We start from the raw sequence: 19025 nt of genomic DNA, 5'->3' as shown, positions 1-19025 counted from the left end.
CAGCCCATCACTTCTGTCCTGACTCCTTTCACTGCTAATAAATTATGCCCTGCACACAGAAACTTGACTTCAAATAAATTCTCTTCCAAATGACTGTGGCAATCAGAAAGGCCCTTCCATGAAACCTTTGCCTTGCAGGTAACTCCCCTGTCCAGCTGCTCCCACAACAAACTCCAAGTGCTGTGCAGGGGCAGAGGGATTGGTGTGAACTGCAACTGAATTAACACAGCTGCTGCTGCCTCCCCAGCATCAGCAATGAAACCACGGCAGCACTTCAGCTGGTAGGTAATTGTATTAGAGATTAAAATAGGGGGTTATTTATGGATGATCCTCAGCATCCCAACTGTTTCAGCAGCTGAGTTTCTCACAAAGTAGACCACAGACCAGCAGTAAAGCCAAACTATTTTTTAAGTATTAATGATATATTCTTCAGAAATCATTAGGGAACTTGCTAACAATGTTTTTCCTGGTGTTTGTGCTGTAAATTCACAGTATGGGGTTTGTTTGCATCTCCTGTTCTCCCAGGCTCTCAGCTGGCAAAATAGCTTGAACCTGTGCATAATCCAGCCAGGCACTTCATGCCATGCCTGCTTCCAGGGGAAGTCCTGGTCTGTTCAAGGCCTTCATGAAAAAAAGGTGAAAAATTAAAAAGTGGCTGTGTGCCTCCATCACGAGCCATGGATTTCCATACTATTACTATTTCCGTACTATTTCCTTACTCATGTTACCTCAAGAGATCCACAGTTGGTTTTTTCCTCTATCAACACCAGGAGCACACTGTGGAGTTGATGAGAAACTGGTGTGCTTAACAGACTCTTTCCAGATGCATTGATCTGGAATGGCTGCTTTGGTTTTAATTATTGAGGGCGTGCATGGCTCCCATTAGCCCAAACCAGGCATGACATTTCGGGAGAGAGATGTCTGTGTTTTGCAAAGTTTCAAAATTCTGAAATGTGGGTTTAGGAAAATCCTAAGTAAAATTGAAATAATATTAAATATACAGAAGGAATTTATTTTTTTTTAAAGCTGCACAGTGCTGGCCTCTGTGCTCCTCTATCAGCCTTGACACATGCTCAGCTCTGGTGGGAGCAGAGCCAGGTGAAAGAAACTGATTATTCTTTCATGGTTTCCAAACCATTGTGTGTTATTTCCTACTGTAATTCACTGCTACGAAGCTATAGAGATACAGAAATTCTAAATGCAATATAGTAATATAATAACAGTAATTCTACATGAGAGGCTTCAGAGGCCACTTCATGCTTCTGGACCCCTGTGCCTTACAAACACTCAGGAATTAATGCCATGAATTAAAAAGTGAAGAGGAGGAAAAACAACCCCAAATTCCCTGCTGTGACCTCAGCTCAGCTTCCTGCCCTGCCCTGTTCCCACTGGGGTGGGAGTGAGGAATTCTGGCATTGCCCTGCCCTGGTGTCCCTCCGGACAATCTGGGGCAGGACTGACGTTTCCCTTTCCCTTTCCCTATCCCTTTCCCTTTCCCTTTCCCTTTCCCTTTCCCTTTCCCTTTCCCTTTCCTTTTCCCTTTCCCTTTCCTTTTCCTTTTCCCTTTCCCTTTCCCTGTCCCTTTCCCTTTCCCTTTCCCTTTCCCTTTCCCTTTCCCTGTCCCTTTCCCTTTCCCTTTCCCTTTCCCTTTCCCTTTCCCTTTCCTTTTCCCTTTCCCTTTCCTTTTCCCTTTCCCTTTCCCTTTCCTTTTCCCTTTCCCTTTCCTTTTCCTTTTCCCTTTCCCTTTCCCTGTCCCTTTCCCTTTCCCTTTCCCTTTCCCTTTCCCTGTCCCTTTCCCTTCTGGCTGCTCCTGAGTGTGTCCCTGGGGGAGGACCAGCCTCCCTGCCCGTGTCCATCCGTGTCCATCCCTGTCCATGTCCATCTGTGTCCATCCCTGCCCGTGTCCGTCTGTCTGTCCGTGCACTGAGAGGCGTTTGGGGGATGATGTTTGTGAAAAACGCCAATCACTTGTTTTTAAAATTTTACAAGTTTAATAAAATGGTTGTAAAAATAGTAATACAATTAGAGTAATAATAATTTTGACAATTAGGATTAGGACAATATGAGACAATAAAAACAAAGAGTTATGGACAGTCCGGGTACCTTTTCTGGGCAAAATAAGCCCAATAAAGGACCCAGGTTAACAGAGGATTAACCCTTAAAACAACAGCCTGTTGCACATTCATACACCTCATCCATGGTGCATAAATTCCATTCAAACACAGGATTCTGCCTGGGCAGTGTCAGCTGCTTCCTCTGAATGCTGACAGCTCTTCAGGGCTGAGCAAGGCAGGAAGAAGTTCATTTCTCCTGATAATGGAGCAATAAATTCCATTTCTCTGAAAGATTCAGGTGTCCTGTGGCTGCTATCTCAGTGCCAATCCTTTCTTTAGGAAAAGTATCCTACATAGCATGGTTTCTATTTTAACATTATGTTATAACCTACAACTATATTTAACACACCACTTAAGAAAACTAATACAGCATCAGTTTCTAACAAAACACAGATAATATTAATTTTAATATTTGTGAAAAGCCAATCACAAAGCACACATTTTTCACAATGTTGCTGCCACATCCTGCTGACGCCCTCAAGGGCACCCTTGCCCAGGCAAATGCCACTCACGTAACCCAGCCGGGCAGCATTGGCCCTGCAGCAATTATTTTGGTTTCCTCACCTCCTCCTGCCCATCTCAGATTTCCTGGGCTCCTGTGCGTGCCCAGCTCTGGCTCCCTTCACACTCTGGGCTCGCTGCAGGCAGCAGGACGTCCCTACCTCCAGCTCCAAGGTCAGTGAGACTGCACATATATTGCTTTTCTAGCCTCAGACTGTAGCATTTCCAATGCAAGGGGGTGTTAAAAAGTGATTCAAAGCACCGCAGGATGGTGGTGTGGATTTGGTTGTAATTTATTGATTTGGGCAAGTACTTAGGTGCAGGGAAGTATGTGCCGGCCCCCACTATGCAGCTGCTTCAAATAATCTAATTGCAGAATTATTAAGGTTTGGAAAGCACCTCTAGGATCATAAAGTCCAGACATTAATGCTGACCCTTAAGTAAAACTGTTAGTTAGAGAAAGATAACTCTCCTTGCAGATGTGTAACAAGTCCAGAGAAAATGTCTCTAATTACATGAGTTTTTTGTGGTTTTGATTGTAGCTCTCTGCACTGCGAAGATGAGAGGTTTATACTGCAAAATGGCACCAGATGGGCTCAGAAGGGTGAGCGGTGCCTGCACCTTGGCTGGGCTTTGGCAGGAGAATTTGGGCATCTGGGTCTCACCTGGTCGGGTCTGACCAGCCAGACCTTCAGCTGACAGGAACCCAAAATCATGGTGGTACCAAGGGGCTGGTGTCTGAGCTGTGAAGAGTTACCCTGCCTTCTCTACCCACACCAATCTGGCCACAGGTGCATAGCTTGGAATTTTATCCTTTTTTCTTCTTTTTCTTTTTTTTTTTTTTTTTTTTCTCCCAAATTAATAAGTCTTTATGACCTTTTGCTGTCCCTCTGGAATTACGAGGAGGAAGAAACTGAAATGTGGTTGGTGTTTGTTGGTAGAGACGTTCCTTGCTGTGATTAAGGCACTGTCAGACCCATGCCTGCACTTGGTGCTGTTTCTGCACTTCGGGGACCGCATCCCAAAGCCCAGATGAGTCAAAGGGCTTTGAGTGGTGCCGAGGCTGAGCGGGGAGAAACTGCAAAAAAAAAAAAAAAATCACCAATATTGCTTCTTGGGCCTGGCTGCTTTAATCTGTGTCGTGTTCTCTGAGCTGCCGGGCGATGCAGCAAACCAAGGGAGATGTAAACTGATTTCTGGGTGTCTAAAAATGGCCTCTGAGGCCAGCAGTGACTCGTGACCGTGGCTGCAGATGTTTCTGAGGCTCCAGAACCTTCCATGGACAGGCGGGGGAAAACTTTCCACTGCCCTCTGTAGGCTTTAGCTCGAGCTAAGGACGGCTTGGAGGGATTGCTTCTCAAATATAAAAGGCCAGGCTCCTCCGTGTGTCCCTGCAGCACGTGGGACACAGGGACGCTCTGGCTGAGGGGCTCTGTGGGCTGGGGTGTGCACACACATCCCCCGAGGTGCAGAGCCCCCGTGAACTTGAGCTGTGACTCTGCCATTCCTCCAAAATGTCACTCAGGATCACATGGCGTGGCGATTAATGCCACCCATGACACGGCTCAAATATTTAATCTACCTCTATTTCTAGAAATGTCACTGTAACCCTGGCACCTTCCTTCCCTCCGGGCAAGTGTGAAATATTGGATAACCAATACCAGCTCAAAAAGCACCCAGGGGGAGGGTGGAGCAGGAAACTTCCTCTTTAAGAGAGGTTCAAGAAAGTGAAGAATTAACAGGAAAAGAACTTTTTCATGTTGTTTTATAAGAAATATTAGAATTATTAGAATCAGAAATATTAGAAGTTTTGAGGTTCCTGGGGTTCAAGCTGTGGTTACAAAGACTCCTCCACCTGAAGTGACACCTGCAATCCTTTGGGCTGCTCCTCATCCAGCTCCAGCTTTGCTGCAGTGACTTCTTTCAAACCCCTTCTCCATTTCCAGTGCTTGGCAGGTGACACAGACGAGAGAATGCAGTTTGAAACCCAAGGTTTAATGTGTCCCAAGGCAGGAGAGCAGCGTCCTGAGGGCAGTCACAGGGCGTGAGCACAGGGACAGGGGCTGTGACTCCAAGAGTGTGACCTTGGGGACACATGCTGGCTCTCTGGCCATGGGAATCCTGCATGGGAAAGGCAAGGCTGGCTTGGTTCTGCTCTGAATCCCCCTCTGTGGCACCGTGAGGATGAGGAGGGTGGAAGGAGGAGCCCTGGGTTTGCAGACAGACCCTGGAGCTGTTCTGGGTCAGCACTGCACCAGCCTGACCTGGAGGATTCCTGGGGAATTGTGACCGTGTTCACAGGGGTCCCAGGATGAGGGAAGAGACGAGGATCTGACTCCATGTTTCAGAAGGCTGATTTATTATTTTATGATATATATTACATTAAAACTATACTAAAAGAATAGAAGAAAGGATTTCATCAGAAGGCTGGCTAAGCTAAGAATAGAATCAGAAAGGATGGTAAGAAGGTTTGTGGCTCGGACAGAGAGTCTGAGCCAGCTCACTGATTGGCCATTAATTAATAACAACCACATGAGACCAATCCCAGACCCACCTGTTGCATCCCACAGCAGCAGATAACCATTGGTTACATTTTGTTCCTGAGGCCTCTCAGCTTCTCAGGAGGGAAAAATCCCAAGGAAAGGGTTTTTCATGAAAAGATGTCTGCGACAGGGAATTACCCCAGTACTGCTCCCTGTGGAGGGAACCTGGAGCAGGGAGGCTGAGCTGCTGCGTGCCCTCCCCTGTGCAGCAGCACCCGTGCCTCTCTGAGAGGTGGCACAAGCACAGGGGACCTTGGGAGTGAAACTGTGCAGGACCCTGTGCCAGCCCCAGGGCAGGGAGCTGAGCTCCATCCCCTGGTCTGGGGGGCACCAGGGCATCCCCAGCAGGAGTTTGGGGCAGAGCAGGCTGAGATAAAAGGGGGAAATGCACAAGGCAAGCCCTGCAAGCATTTTGGCAGGCTCATGTCGCTATAGGACACCAAAGAACACAAGCACACACTGCTGCTCTCAAGGTGAAGGGAAAAAGGGCAGTTTATTTTCTGACTCCAACTCCCACATTTATAGTTTTCTAAGAGTGACAGTGGGTTGGAGGGTGACAGTGCCACCTCTCCAATGACACTGGGCAAACCAACAGCCCATCAACTTTCTCTTCTTCTGTAAAGGGATGCAAAACAATGAGTTATTTACAGAAATGTGCAAGAAAGTTCACTACAAGAGTGTCAACATCAGAAAATCTTAAAAACCAGAGTGACAGGCTCACCCAGCCTAAAGCACCTTGGAAGAAAAAGCCTGAGGAATGAGAGGAAAGCCCAGCCCCAGCCCTGCCCGTAGGAAACACCCCTGGTGCAGAACGTGGGCTGGGACACAAAGGGTGAGCCTGCATGCCCAGCAGCAAACGGGGGAGCTGCTGAGGGCTGTGGCACCTGCACGGCAGCACCGAGAGGCTGCAGGGCACAGCAGAGCAGCTCAGCCCTGCAGCAGCCCCGTTTGGGTCGCGCCTCTGAGCGCCTCTGGCGCACGGGGCCAAAACGTCTGCACCATTAAACTGTCCACGGAGGGGCTGCCTCTGCGTGTGCCCACCCATCACATCTCGGAGAGAGAGTTTTATCGCTGCTGAGCATTGCCTGAGTGATTGCGTGATTGAGGCCTTGTGCCAGGAATCCTGAGAGTCTTGTTAAAAATCTAAAAAAATCTTTAAAAAATCTAAAAAAAAAAAAAAAAAAAAATCTAAGAAATCTTTAAAAAAATCTTAAAAAAATCTTGCAAAAAAATCTAAAAAAATCTAAACAATCTAAATCTAAAAAAAATCTTTAAAAAAATCTTTAAAAAATCTAAAGAAATATTTAAAAATCTTTTAAAAAAATCTTTCAAAAAATCTGAAAAAAATCCAAAAAATCTAAATCTAAAATTTCTTTAAAAAATAAAAAAAATCTAAAAAATCTTTTAAAATCTTTAAAAAATCTTTAACAATCTTTCAAAAAATCTAAGAAATCTAAAAAATCTAAAAAATCTTTAAAAATCGAAAAAATCTAAAAAATCTTTAAAAATCTAAAAAATCTTAAAAAATCTTTCAAAAAATCTAAGAAATCTTTAAAATTCTTAAAAAATCTTTCAAAAACATCTAAAAAATCTAAATCTAAAAATTCTTTAAAAAATCTAAAAAAATCTAAAAATCTGTAAAAATCTAAAAAATCTTTAAAAATCTTTAAAGAATCTTAAAAAATCTTTCAAAAAATCTAAAAAATCTAAAAAATCTTAAAAAATCTTAAAAACATCTTTCAAAAAATCTAAAAAATCTAAAAAATTCTTAAAAAATCTTTCAAAAAATCTAAAAAAATCTAAAAAATCTTTTTAAAATCTTAAAAAATCTAAGAAATCTTTAAAAATCTTTAAAAAATCTTTAAAAATCTTTCAAAAAATCTAAAAAATCTAAATCTAAAAAATCGTAGAAGAATCTAAAAAAATCTAAAAAATCTTAAAAAATCTTTAAAATCTTTCAAAAAATCTAAAAAATCTAAATCTAAAAAATCTTTAAAAATCTAAAAAAATCTTTTAAAAAATCTAAAAAATCTAAATCTAAGAAATCTAAAAAATTTTAAAAATTGTAACAAATCTAAAAAATCTAAATCTAAAAAATAAAATTGTTACAGTTTATACCCAAAAAAGGCATTGTCTCTAATCACATAAGAATCAGATCTCTCCTGAACAAATGACACAGTAATAAGCAGTGCAAGTTTAGATGCAGCTAGGCCTGTCTAAAATAAAGCCCAAATTCTCATGTAGCTTGTGGTGGACTGAAAGATTTTGAAAATTATGGAAGGTTGGTGCAATTAACGAAGCACTTACCACAGATAAGATTTTAAGTAGAAATCAATAAATCATTATCTAGAGCCCTGTAGGAATTTTTTGTCAGTGCCTTCAGAATCCTCCTGAAGAGAAGAAAGCTCCTTTGCTTATGAGGAGGCATTCCAGTCTAAAGAGGAAATGAAAGTAATGGCAAAAAACGCTTGGTGGGACTGAGAGGGTTGCAGACAACCCCACCACAGGCCATTGATTCAAACTGAACAGATATGCAGGCCAGGATTTAGAGGTTTTTGGGGTTTCTTGTAATCTCAGGTTGATTAATCCTCGGAATTCATTTCTCTTCTCCAGACCATACTGTCTCTGAATGGTTTTGAACACAGAACAGATGCCTTCCCTTCCTAAGGGAGGTGTTCTCCTTCTAGCACACCTCAGGCAAACACTCAATTCCTTCCCAAGGGTTAAAACTGATACCCTCAACAATTATTCTGGTTGTGAAACATTGCTCTTTCCCCTTCCCAGCTGCTCTGTGGCAGCCCCACAGACACTCACAAGAACTTGGATTTTCTATCATGAGCACAAGGGAAGGCACTCAGCAAAGTCCCGCAAGAGGAAAATATCTGCAGTTTCAATTTTCAGGCTGTGCAGTGGTCAATTTACCCTGATGAAAGTGAAATCCTTGCAGTGGAGACCTAGGGATGGTCTGTGGTGAAACCTGAATGGCAGCACAGCAATTGTGGCAAAGTGCTCCCAGAGAAAATAGACCCCTTTAATCAGAGGTAATGAGGCTGCCAACCTGCTGCAGTGGCAGGCTGACAATTTCTGTGGGGAAAGAGCAGCAGAACATATTAATGATTTCAGGTCAGACTTCACAAAAAAAACTTTGATGAAGATCTTTCCTTACTTTGGGGCCATTCCATTTGGACTCTTTTCAAATGAATCTTTTAAAATGTTTGTTTAGAAGCAATGAATTACTTTAAAATCACGCCATCTTTTGAAGAACAGGCCACACCCCCCACCACCCAAATTACATTGTTTCTTGTCAAATAATTTTTTTTTTATTCATCTTGTGCCCTCATCTTGTAAAAACTCTTTTTGCTGAGCTGTGCACCGTGCTTCTGTGCAGTTTTTGTGGCACTGCCTGGGCTGCAGGACATTCCCAGGACTAGGGCCCACCCGTGTGGCCAGAGCCGAGGGCCAGGGGCCACAGCCCTGGGCTGAGCAGGGTCACTCTCCCTCTCCCACAGCACTCCAGGTGATGCTTTCCTTGTCCTTTCACGTCCCCCATGGCACCAGACAGTCACAAACTGGCAATTCCCCGCTGCCATCAGGAGGTTGTGCCTTCCACTGTAAGAGGAGATGTGTTGATGACTGCGACTGTGTTCACAGGGGTCCCAGGGTGAGGGAAGAGACGAGGATCTGACTCCATGCTTCAGAAGGCTTGGTTTATATTATTTTATTATATATATTACATTAAAACTGTACTAAAAGAATAGAAGAAAAGGTTTCATCTCAGAAGGCTGGCTAAGAATAGAATAGGAAAGAATGATAACAAAGGCTTGTGGCTCAGACAGAGAGTCCGAGCCAGCTGACTGTGATTGGCCAATAGTTAGAAACAACCACATGAGCCCAACCCCAGATGCACCTGTTGCATTCCACAGCAGCAGATAACCATTGGTTACATTTTGTTCCTGAGGCCTCTCAGCTTCTCGGGAGGAAAAATCCTAAGGAAAGGATTTTTCAGAAAAGATGTCTGTGACAGTTTACCACCGTGTTGTATTTTTTTTTTTAAACCCTGTGTTACTCTGTTTTATGTTTTTTTAGGTAGACAACCTGCGCAGTCTGTGGCGTCTCCAGTGTGGGAGGCTTCTAAGAGCTGCCAGAGAAGTGTCTGTCAGGTAAAGCAGAGCCTCCTGAGGGCCAGGAAAACCTTCCCTGTGGTCCAGGGATGAGCCTGCATCCACAGTGCTGCCCACAGGAGACACACCTGGGCCCTGGGACATTGCAGAGTGATAAATCAACCTCAGCTGTGGGGAGCGAAGCCCAGTGAGAAATGAGAGTGAGGAGGGGCCCTCAGCTCACTCAGCAGCCGGGCACAAAGCCTGCACCCCCTGGGTCACCGAGGAGGCCTCTGGGCCTTTCCAAAGCGGACCCTTCCCTCCATGGCTCATCTCTCTCTCCTCCCAGGTGTTTCCTCTCCCTCTCTGCTGATGGGTTCTGGTTTGTGTTTGCAGCCTGTGCCCCACAGTGCAGCTCAGCAGAGCTCAGGGGCACAGAGCTCTGCAACCTCTTCACCATTTGATTTTATTTTCAGTGAGCAAAATTCCCAACAATTTCCTTCCAGATTGGAGTTAGACCTGCTCTGGGGATTCCAGGTCACAATGACCCTGCTGTGCCTCGCACTCCTTCCTAAACACACCCTGCACCTGATTCCTCTGGTTTAACCAGATGCGCAGACCGCATTTGTCCCCTGAACATCACAGGGTTCAGAAGCTTCCAGAAACTCCACGCTGGTGGAGGTGCTGGTGGGGGCCTGGCCTTGTTCAAGTCACGGCATCATCGTCTGCCCTGGGATTCTGATACGGCTGGCAGTTTCCAGGACAGGTTTGTGACTGCCAGCCAACTCCTTGCAGTGGTGAAACAGAGCCATAAATACACAGAGCTGCTGTGACAATGCACATGGTGCCTCACAGGCACTGGGGTGTGACGACAATGGTTCTGCGCAGATTAGTCACAGGGAAATATTTCCAGCGTGTGGGATGAGGGTGCTATACTGTGAAAAGGCACAAGAACGATCTGCTAAACACACAGGAAAGAAGTCATCAGAAAGATCCCCACCAGAGACCTCTCACTTGATCTTTATTTGCAGCCAAACACACTCATACCGCATTTTGGGAGGGAAAATCCTGTTGCAGTCACAAGAGCCTGTCCTGAAGCTCACCTAAACAAATTCATAAATCCAGTGAAAAAATACTGAAATTTCTGTCAAACAATCAGCACCTTTCTCTGGAAATGCAGTTATATTAACTGGATATTGTGTTTGAAAGACATGGAGGAGACGGAATGAAAATATTCTGGTAAAAAGTCGCTGAAGCACAACAGAGGACATGAAACAAATTACTCCACACTTGGAACACATTGTTTCCTCATGTCACAGATGTGACTGACATAGAAAGAAAATAGTGGTTTGCAATATAAAAATATGCAAGCACAAAAAGAAGAACTTTTTACCAAGTGAGAAGATAAAGGTGCAACATTGCGTCTGTGTGGGCAAGAAAGAGAAAGACAAAGAAGTAAAGGGTTTGGGTCTAACTAACCCAAATATATAAGAAAATTATTGGGAATTTGCTCACTAAAAATAAAATCAAATGCTTTGAGGAGTTTAGTATAACCTCCAAAAGAATGGTGAAGAGGTTGCATAAAAAATTACACTTGAAAAAACTTTTGGTAAAACAACTGAAACAGCAGATCCTGGGAGAAATGTCATGGGTTTCTTGTAAACTTTCCATGCCCATTTCCCAAAGGTGATTTACCACAGCCCAGCTTGAAAAAGCTCCTGTCTGTTACACAACTTAGAATTTACATTCACAACATTTTCCTTTATTTGGACAGGAGTTGTATCTTCCTAAGGAACTCACCACCAGCAATCCTCATCCAAACCTGATTCCTGTCAGGAAAAACACTCCCTGCCTCCTTCAGGGCCCCACATGCCACTTTCCTGGCCAGCCTTAGGGCTCAGGCACTGTCCCAGCAGGACCAAGAAGGACAAATATAAGTTATAGAGCACACGTGCAAATCCCCATATTCCTCTGAGCACCCCAGAGCAGCAGGAGCTGCTAAGGGAGATGAGTTTGCTGAGCTTTTTTGGGGCGAGGTGGGGGTGCTGCTGCAGTGCTGGAGCTGAGAGAAACAAGGCTCACTCTTTAAATTTTTTTAAAGTTTAATAAGGGATAAAAGAGATTTTTGCAGCCCTGGGTGCATGGCAGCTGCCAGTTAACTACAACAATTCTTCTTATATACCTTTTCATTGTGTTGGTTAAATCCATATTTATGAGGATTATACATATTCAAGCACTCCTTTGAGTTCACATGTTCTGGGACTCCCTTTGCTTGGTCTGACTCTTGGCTGGTCTTTTTAAAGTGCATGTCATACTGCACATGAAATTTATAAATTTCATTTCCTCACAAGGCCCCCCGTTCTGTGCTGAAGGGAGTTGACAGCTCTTGACAGCTGAAGGGTCAGTGATAAATTTCTCTTTGCATTCTTCCAGTGTTTATTTACTTGCTTCCTTTCAATGTTATCTTACCCTACAGATAAGACACTCCACCAGTACATTAAATCAACATTAGCTATTTCACACAGCTATCCAAATTATTCTCACCATTGCCAGTTAGTGACACAAACAAAGTCATTAACTACTTCTACAACAGTTAACGTTATAATATACAGCACATAGTCTCTCTTTTGATATTTTGAGAGAGCCTAAACCACAATATATTAATCATGCTAAAACATAACAATCCACACGGGATTAACAATTTACTCTACATCAAAAGCAGATAAAAAGTCATTACAAACTGTTATAAATGAATTAGCCAATTTGATTAATGAGGATAATTTATTCCATAATTAAAATACAGTTGTAAAAAGGCCACAAGCAGAGCTCAGACCAGGCTAACAGCGTTGGGTGAGACAGGTGGGGCTCTCTGGCTCCTCTCCTCTGTGCATCACCAAGAGACAGCTCTCACAAAGTCTTTCTATACATTTCCAAGCTCAGAGGGTTGCCAGGGAGGGTTTCTTGCTTTCCTATAATTGATCCTATCCTTTCAGCATATTCATTTTGTTTTTCCTTTCTTGCTGCCGCTCTTGCTGAGAGTTTCCCAAAATTGGTAAATAATTCACCTTGCTAGAGGAAAATCTCCTGCAATATACATTCTAGGAGACACATATTTATCTTATGGATGCATATTGCTGGTGTTTGCTCAGACAATAATCCTCTGAAATCAACATTTCTGGAGATGAATATTCGGGCTAGGATTTTGGTGCATATTGCTGTAATCTCATCGGACGGAATTTCCCAGAGCCCTCCTTTGGTATGCCAGGGTTTTCATAAGGTGAGATTACTGCAGCCTCAGCATGAATTTATACACATCACCTGTGGTGGTGTTTGCAGGGGTCCCAGGATGAGGGAAGAGATGAGAATCTCAACTCCATGTTTCAGAAGGCCGATATTATATTATATTATATTATATTATATTATATTATATTATATTATATTATATTATATTATATTATATTATATTATATTATATTATATTATATTATATTATATTATATTATATTATATTATATTATATTATATTATATTATATTATATTATATTATATTATATTATATTATATTATATTATATTATATTATATGACTATACTAGAAGAAAAGAGAAAAGAGACATCAGAGAGCTAGCAAAAGAAAATAATAGAATGAAAATAAAATCTTGTTAACCTTGTTAATAATAACATCTGACTGCTCACAGCATTGACACAGGTGGCTGCCTCTGGTCATCCAGTAAAAACAATTTCACATGCTAAGTAAACAATTCTCCAAATCACATTCTAAAGCAGCAAAACATGGAGAAGCTGAAGCTTCTCAGCTTCTCAATACAAAAAATCCCAGCAAAAACATTTTTCATAAACTAACTTGTCTTGGTTTGGAAGGCCAGGAGTCTGCTAAGGAAGGCAGGAGCCCCCCCTGAAATGGAAAATGTGAACCCTCCCCACCCCCCTGAGTTGCTATAAATTTAAATTAAGGGGCTCTCAGGCAAAAATATGGGAGCAGGAAATAACAGTTCTTTAATAGGAAAAAAAAAGGATAAAATAAACAATGCAGTGAACTAAACCAACAGTGCCAGAGTCAGAACCCAGCCTGACACCCTGTGGGTCAGGCTGTTGGCACAGTCCCATTGGAATTGTGGCTCAGCCCTCCTGCAGTGCCAGGGGTGGCTCTGCTGGAGCAAGGGGGATCTGTAGAGAAGGATGTGTTCTGCCTCTGCAGATCCAGGGGAAGGAGAGGCAGCTGCTGTTCCTCTGGGCAATCCAGTGCAGAAGCCGTGCTGGTGCCTCCAAACCTCTGGATTATATCTGGGTAGGAATGCTTGGCTCCTCCCTCTGGGCCCACATCTCCCAATGGGATGCTGCAGTTCTTATCAGCCATGCAGGGACATTCCATAGCTGTTATCAGCAATGTCCCCTCCCGAGGGAGGTGTGATTGTGGTCACTCAGAGAGAGAGATAAGGCAAACTGCCCACTTGACAAAGGTAATCTGCCCTACAGATGGCAATGGAAAACATCTTGCATGGCAATCTTCAACATATGTCTGTGACAATCACCTATTACACAAGTTATACCACATTAAAATAACTCCCAGAAGCCCTCGCAAGGAGCAGGGAGTGGTTTCAGGCCGGGCTGACCGTAGCTGTGCTCCTTGCAGAGAGGAATGGCTGGCACCTTCTGCCGTCTGCTGGCAGGGCGCGCGGCGCCTGCGCTGTTCGCCGCCGCGGGCACGGGCGTGCTGGCCACGGGCTACCTGCTGGGCCAGCACAACTCTGTCAGCGCCGCCGTGCAGGAGAAGAGGAAGCTCTTCCCCCCCAGGTAAGCACAGGTGGGCAGGGAGGGGCTGCCGCCACAGCAGCACAGCCCCAGCTTTGGGTGTGGGACGCAGAGCCAGCACCGCTGGAATAACAGCGCAGCGCCGTTAATAATAATAATAATAATAATAATAATAATAATAATAATAATAATAATAATAATAATAATAATAATAATAATAATAATAACAATAACAATAACAATAAGCAGCGGCGGCGCCTCTGAAATAAACACAGGCAGGAGGTTTTTCTCGTTTTCATGCCGTTATTTAAAGTGAGCAGCTCGGGCGGGGAGAACCGACAGGCCTGCGCTCACGCCACCCCTGCTCCCAGGAGGAACTCCTCCTGACCAGTGGACAAAGCTGCCCTCTTCTTCCTCCCAGGAGGAAGAGGAAGGGTGCAGCCTTGTCCCCTGGTCTGTGGGCAGACAGGGAGATTCCATCCTTATGAAAGCATCGGGAAAATCCATTATTCTTTCAGTCTGACCTTCAGGGTCCTGCCTCTAGCGAGGTCCTTCCTCGGCTAGGTCAGGGGCAAAAAAGGGTCTCAGCGTCTCTGCAGGCTCTGGGCTTTGTTCCTCACGTCCAGACGTCACTTTGATTCATCAATTTTGTGCTGGCCCATTGTTTTAGGGGTTTTTGGCTAGGTTTGGTGAGGGGCCTCTCCCGTTGCGTGCTGGATCCGATGTCATTTGCGTGTTGACTCGATGTCCCTTCCCCTCCACTGTCTGGGTGTTATCTTCTAGGAAGCAGCAGGGTGTCACTCGACAAAAAGGTGGAATTCTTAACCAGGTAGTTAACAAAAATGACAGCTGATTACAATAACAAACAGTCAGAACTCCACCCTGGCAGCAACTGGCCCAACCTGTTCACTCTGAAACCCTTTAAAAAAAATTGGCAGCTTTTCCTACTTATAACAACCTCCAGATCCAGGTGGCTCCATCCTGTCAGGGATGCAAGGATGCCTTGGAGTGGGTGCCTAGAGCACAGGCAAGATCAGGATAATAAAGTGGGTGTTTATTAAAGGCCTTCAAAAGGTACACCTTGGGCTGTCAGAGGCCTCCCAGAGGCTACACCCAAGATGGACAATGCTCACGAGTTTTTCACACAATTATTTTTCACACAATTAAGTTTGGACCATTTGCATTTCAGGGGTTAATCCTCCAGTTCCACCTTCAGGTATTGAAGTAATTTAGCCCCAGTTTCCTCCCCCTCAATTCACTTTCATTTATATTTTCAAGGCCTAAGGCTGTAGGGTGCCCTTGAGTTTCAGGCCCAGAGGAATTTCTTTGTTTGCCTAAAATGTGAAGACACTAATTCACACTCTATATGGAGCTCAGAGTTATACCCTAAAGCATGACAGGATTTGAAGAATTTAAAAGCTACAATCCTAAGGCATCAGTGAGATAATACCAGCTCTCAAATAAAGCCCCCAAACTAACCAAACCCAACACTGCTGAATGGCAACAAGCCCAATATATGCCTCACGTTTAGTGCTATATCATTATATTTAACTCATCACCAGCCAACAGCTTTGCAGATCCACCTTTTGGACCTGATCATTGTATGGGCTCTGCTACAGGGAAATGTGGAAATATTTTCTCCATGCAAGCAGTAATAATGTCTTGTATTAGTGCTGTACTGGAAATACTCCTAATTCTGTTACAAACTGACTGGCTGATGGTTAGAAATTAATTACAGGCCTTTTTCTCTGTAGATTGACTTTGCCAAAGGTAATGTGGATCATGCTCTGACAGACTCATTTTGTTATTTAAGTAATTTATACAATCCTAGCTAAAATATATTCCTAGAGAAGTACCACAGTTGTACATAAAGCAAATCACTACCAGTACAAGATAGCTGGGGACTGACAGAGTTGAAAAATCCCTTGCTAAAGCCTAACATCTTTATTTTCCCTGGCTTCATTCACCCTGCAGCTTTCTGGAAATAATAACGCCAAATTAAACCAAACCCTGATATTTCAGAAGAGGCATTGTCCAGCTGGCAGGTCACACAGTCCCTCTGATCTCCAGGAAGCTGTGAGAGCACCTGGGGCTGTGAACTACAGAGAACCTCTTCGTCTAAATTTATATTTCTGTCTGGCTGAACAAGTCAGTGCTGGGGCTCTGTCCTGCCTGGCTCAGATGTCCCAGTGGGGCTCTGTGCCCTCTCAGCTCTCTTTGTGCCCCATTTCCCTGACGGCCCCACAGCACAAAGCACAGAGCAACACGGGGTTTGTTCAGCACCAGCACCTTCCTTCCTTCCTTCCTAAAACCCAATGCAGCATGTAATCCAAGGATAATCACACTTTTAGCTTCACAAAGTGTCCGGGGTGATGCCACAATCTGTCCTTACAAACGGATTTTGGGATGGTTCCTTAATTGATCTCAGAGTGCAAAAAGCTGACACGGCACAGGGGTTTGCAGTAATAATCAAACAAAAAGTGCACCTTTATTGAAATGACCACAGCAAATGCGTTAAGGGGGATGGGGGAAAAAGGGAAAAAACAAGGAAAAGAGAGGGAGGAAGAGAAAGGAAGGCATATAGCTACCAAATGTCCTTTGAAGTCCAGTCAATGAGGTTTGTCTGGTCATGTCAGGGGAGATCGCAAAGACACTGCTCAAGCCAAGGTTCTTTACAGTCAGCAGTAGGCAAGAGCCATTGTCTTCTTGGTCCAATGGCCACACCTGCAGGCAAACATCTCCCTTTGGTCAGCTCGCCTCCCCCACACACCTGCCCTGGGTTGGGGATCTCAGTGCTTGGGAGGAGGGAGCTTTCCCAAATCGGGTCTCATGTCTCAGTGCTTGAGGGAGAGGCTTCTCCCATCTCAGTCTGTCCGCCATGGTGGTTGCAAAACAGATGAGGGGTCTTATGTGGGGACCACCAAAGGTTACCCCAGAAGAGTCCAGCCAGGCTGAGAGGTGGAGAAATTCCAGGCCAATTGTTGCAAAGCAGGTGCAGGTGAAGAAGGACAAGGTGCCCCTTCTCCTTTCACTGGGTTCAGTGTCCCATGGCAGCAAACACGTCTGCAAGCAACAGCTTGGCAGGCCAGAAGCTCTGCTCAGGCCTCAGGATCTTGGCAAGCAACCATCTCCAGCAAAGCCAGGACTCCCACCAGGGCCTTTTCAGTCGTCCCAGTTTCTGTCCTTTCACAGATTGTGAGGCAGATGAGAGAAACTTTGGACAGAGACTCACAGGTGACTGTCCAGGGCACACTTGGTATTGGAAAAATACCAATATAGCCCAAATGGGACTTGCCTGAGCTTGTCTGGCCCTTGCTGCTTGACCAAAAGGTGGCAGCTGTGGTGTTTTACCCCAGAGACACCTTTGGCCAGCTGGGTGTGTGGTGTTTCACCCCAGAGACACCTTTGGCCAGCTGGGTGTGTGGTGTTTCACCCCAGAGACACCTTTGGCCGGCTGGATGTGTGGTGTTTTACCCCAGAGACACCTTTGGCCAGCTGGGTGTGTGGTGTTTCACCCCAGAGACACCTTTGGCCGGCTGGGTGTGTGGTGTTTTACCCCAGAGACACCTTTGGCCGGCTGGGTGTGTGGTGTTTCACCCCAGAGACACCTTTGGCCGGCTGGGTGTGTGGTGTTTTACCCCAGAGACACCTTTGGCCAGCTGGGTGTGTGGTGTTTTACCCCAGAGACACCTTTGGCCAGCTGGATGCTGCAGCTGGGCACTGGGGGACAAGCCCAGGCTTGCAGGAGCTCAGGTTTACCTCGGTGGAGAAGCTTTAAGGCGATGGTGAAGGAAAGGAGTCGGTTCTGATGGAGGCTTTGGATCCAGAGCTTTATTCTGGCCCTCAGGCCTCTGAATGCAGCACCAGCTCCAGCAGAACTCCCTGAGCCCGTGGTTGCTGCTCCTTTAACCCCGGGGAGAGGGGCAGGGAAGGGGCAGGGAGCCACCAGCCAGGTCCAGGAGGGGAGGGACAAAGGGACAAAGGACACCTGGATGGCCCAATGCCCCCAGGGGTGGAGGGCATCTTTTGAATTGTGCCAATCACTCGAGGCCCTTCTGGAATGCCAGGATTGACAGACAGTGCACAGCAGGGGTGAGGGAGGGAAAGGAGAGGTGGCTGACACACCTGGGGAAGAAATTTTCAGGGAGAAACCCGGGGTATCTGAGGCAAACCATGACATCACACCCCAACACCGCGTGCTCTCTCCCTGCAGCGCCGACTACCCCGACCTGCGCAAGCACAACAACTGCATGGCCGAGTGCCTGACCCCGGGCATCTACTCCCGCCTCAGGGACAAGATGACCCCCAACGGGTACACCCTGGACCAGTGCATCCAGACCGGGGTGGACAACCCTGGCCACCCCTTCATCAAGACCGTGGGCATGGTGGCTGGGGACGAGGAGTCCTACGAGGTGAGAGGATTCCGCGGGACTGGCGGGGTCTGTGCTCGTGCTGCTGCTCCCATCAGATGGACACAGATTCCCAGGAGGGGGCTTGTTCCTAAGACAAGTTGTGTCCCTGAGGGTACACACGCGGGGCAGGCTTGTTTTCCCTATTTATCCCAACTTCTCCACGTTGGGGAAAGCAGGAACATGTGGTATTACCACAGGCGTCTTCTGTGCTGCAGCTGAAGGTAATAAAATATACCTGCTTGGCAGCAGCTGCTACCTGCCTCCAGCAGCTCTCCTCCTTCCTGCAACTAAACCCAATTTATGGCAAAACTGTCCAACTCTGAGGCACACCAAATGAACCTAATGTGGAAATCACATTGCGAAGCAGCAGGGGCAGAAGCAAACAGAAATGTCTTCTGGGCAGTGCCAGGCATCACGCTGGCTCATGAGGAAAACTGAAGACAAACAGCATCAGGGTGGACAGGTCATTTAGCTCTGCAATGAAAAGTGGAAAACAAAAGGAAGATCTCATTGTTACTGACCCTATGGTCTGCTTCCTTGCTGCCTGTTCCTCTGCAGCCTCTGCAGTGTCCCCGTGAGGGTGGC

The 19025-nt window shown here is 45.4% G+C and overlaps 1 protein-coding gene across 1 annotated transcript in view; it reads left to right on the top strand.

Moving 5' to 3' along the window:
* Positions 1-2703: 2703 nt before the first annotated feature.
* CKMT2 (creatine kinase, mitochondrial 2) overlaps positions 2704-19025 on the top strand; it is a 34640-nt gene continuing 18318 nt past the window's right edge. Inside the window, exons 1-4 of the mRNA XM_036403523.2 lie at positions 2704-2789; positions 9245-9318; positions 13910-14070; positions 18242-18440. Coding sequence (XP_036259416.1) covers positions 13916-14070; positions 18242-18440 — 354 coding nt within the window. The 5' untranslated portion in view covers positions 2704-2789; positions 9245-9318; positions 13910-13915. The remainder of the gene's footprint in view (positions 2790-9244; positions 9319-13909; positions 14071-18241; positions 18441-19025) is intronic.

Source organism: Molothrus ater, chromosome Z, assembly GCF_012460135.2.
Source record: "Molothrus ater isolate BHLD 08-10-18 breed brown headed cowbird chromosome Z, BPBGC_Mater_1.1, whole genome shotgun sequence".
Taxonomy (NCBI): domain Eukaryota; kingdom Metazoa; phylum Chordata; class Aves; order Passeriformes; family Icteridae; genus Molothrus; species Molothrus ater.
The sequence above is the reverse complement of the archived record's forward strand: the minus strand, read 5'-3'. Positions and strand labels throughout refer to the sequence as shown.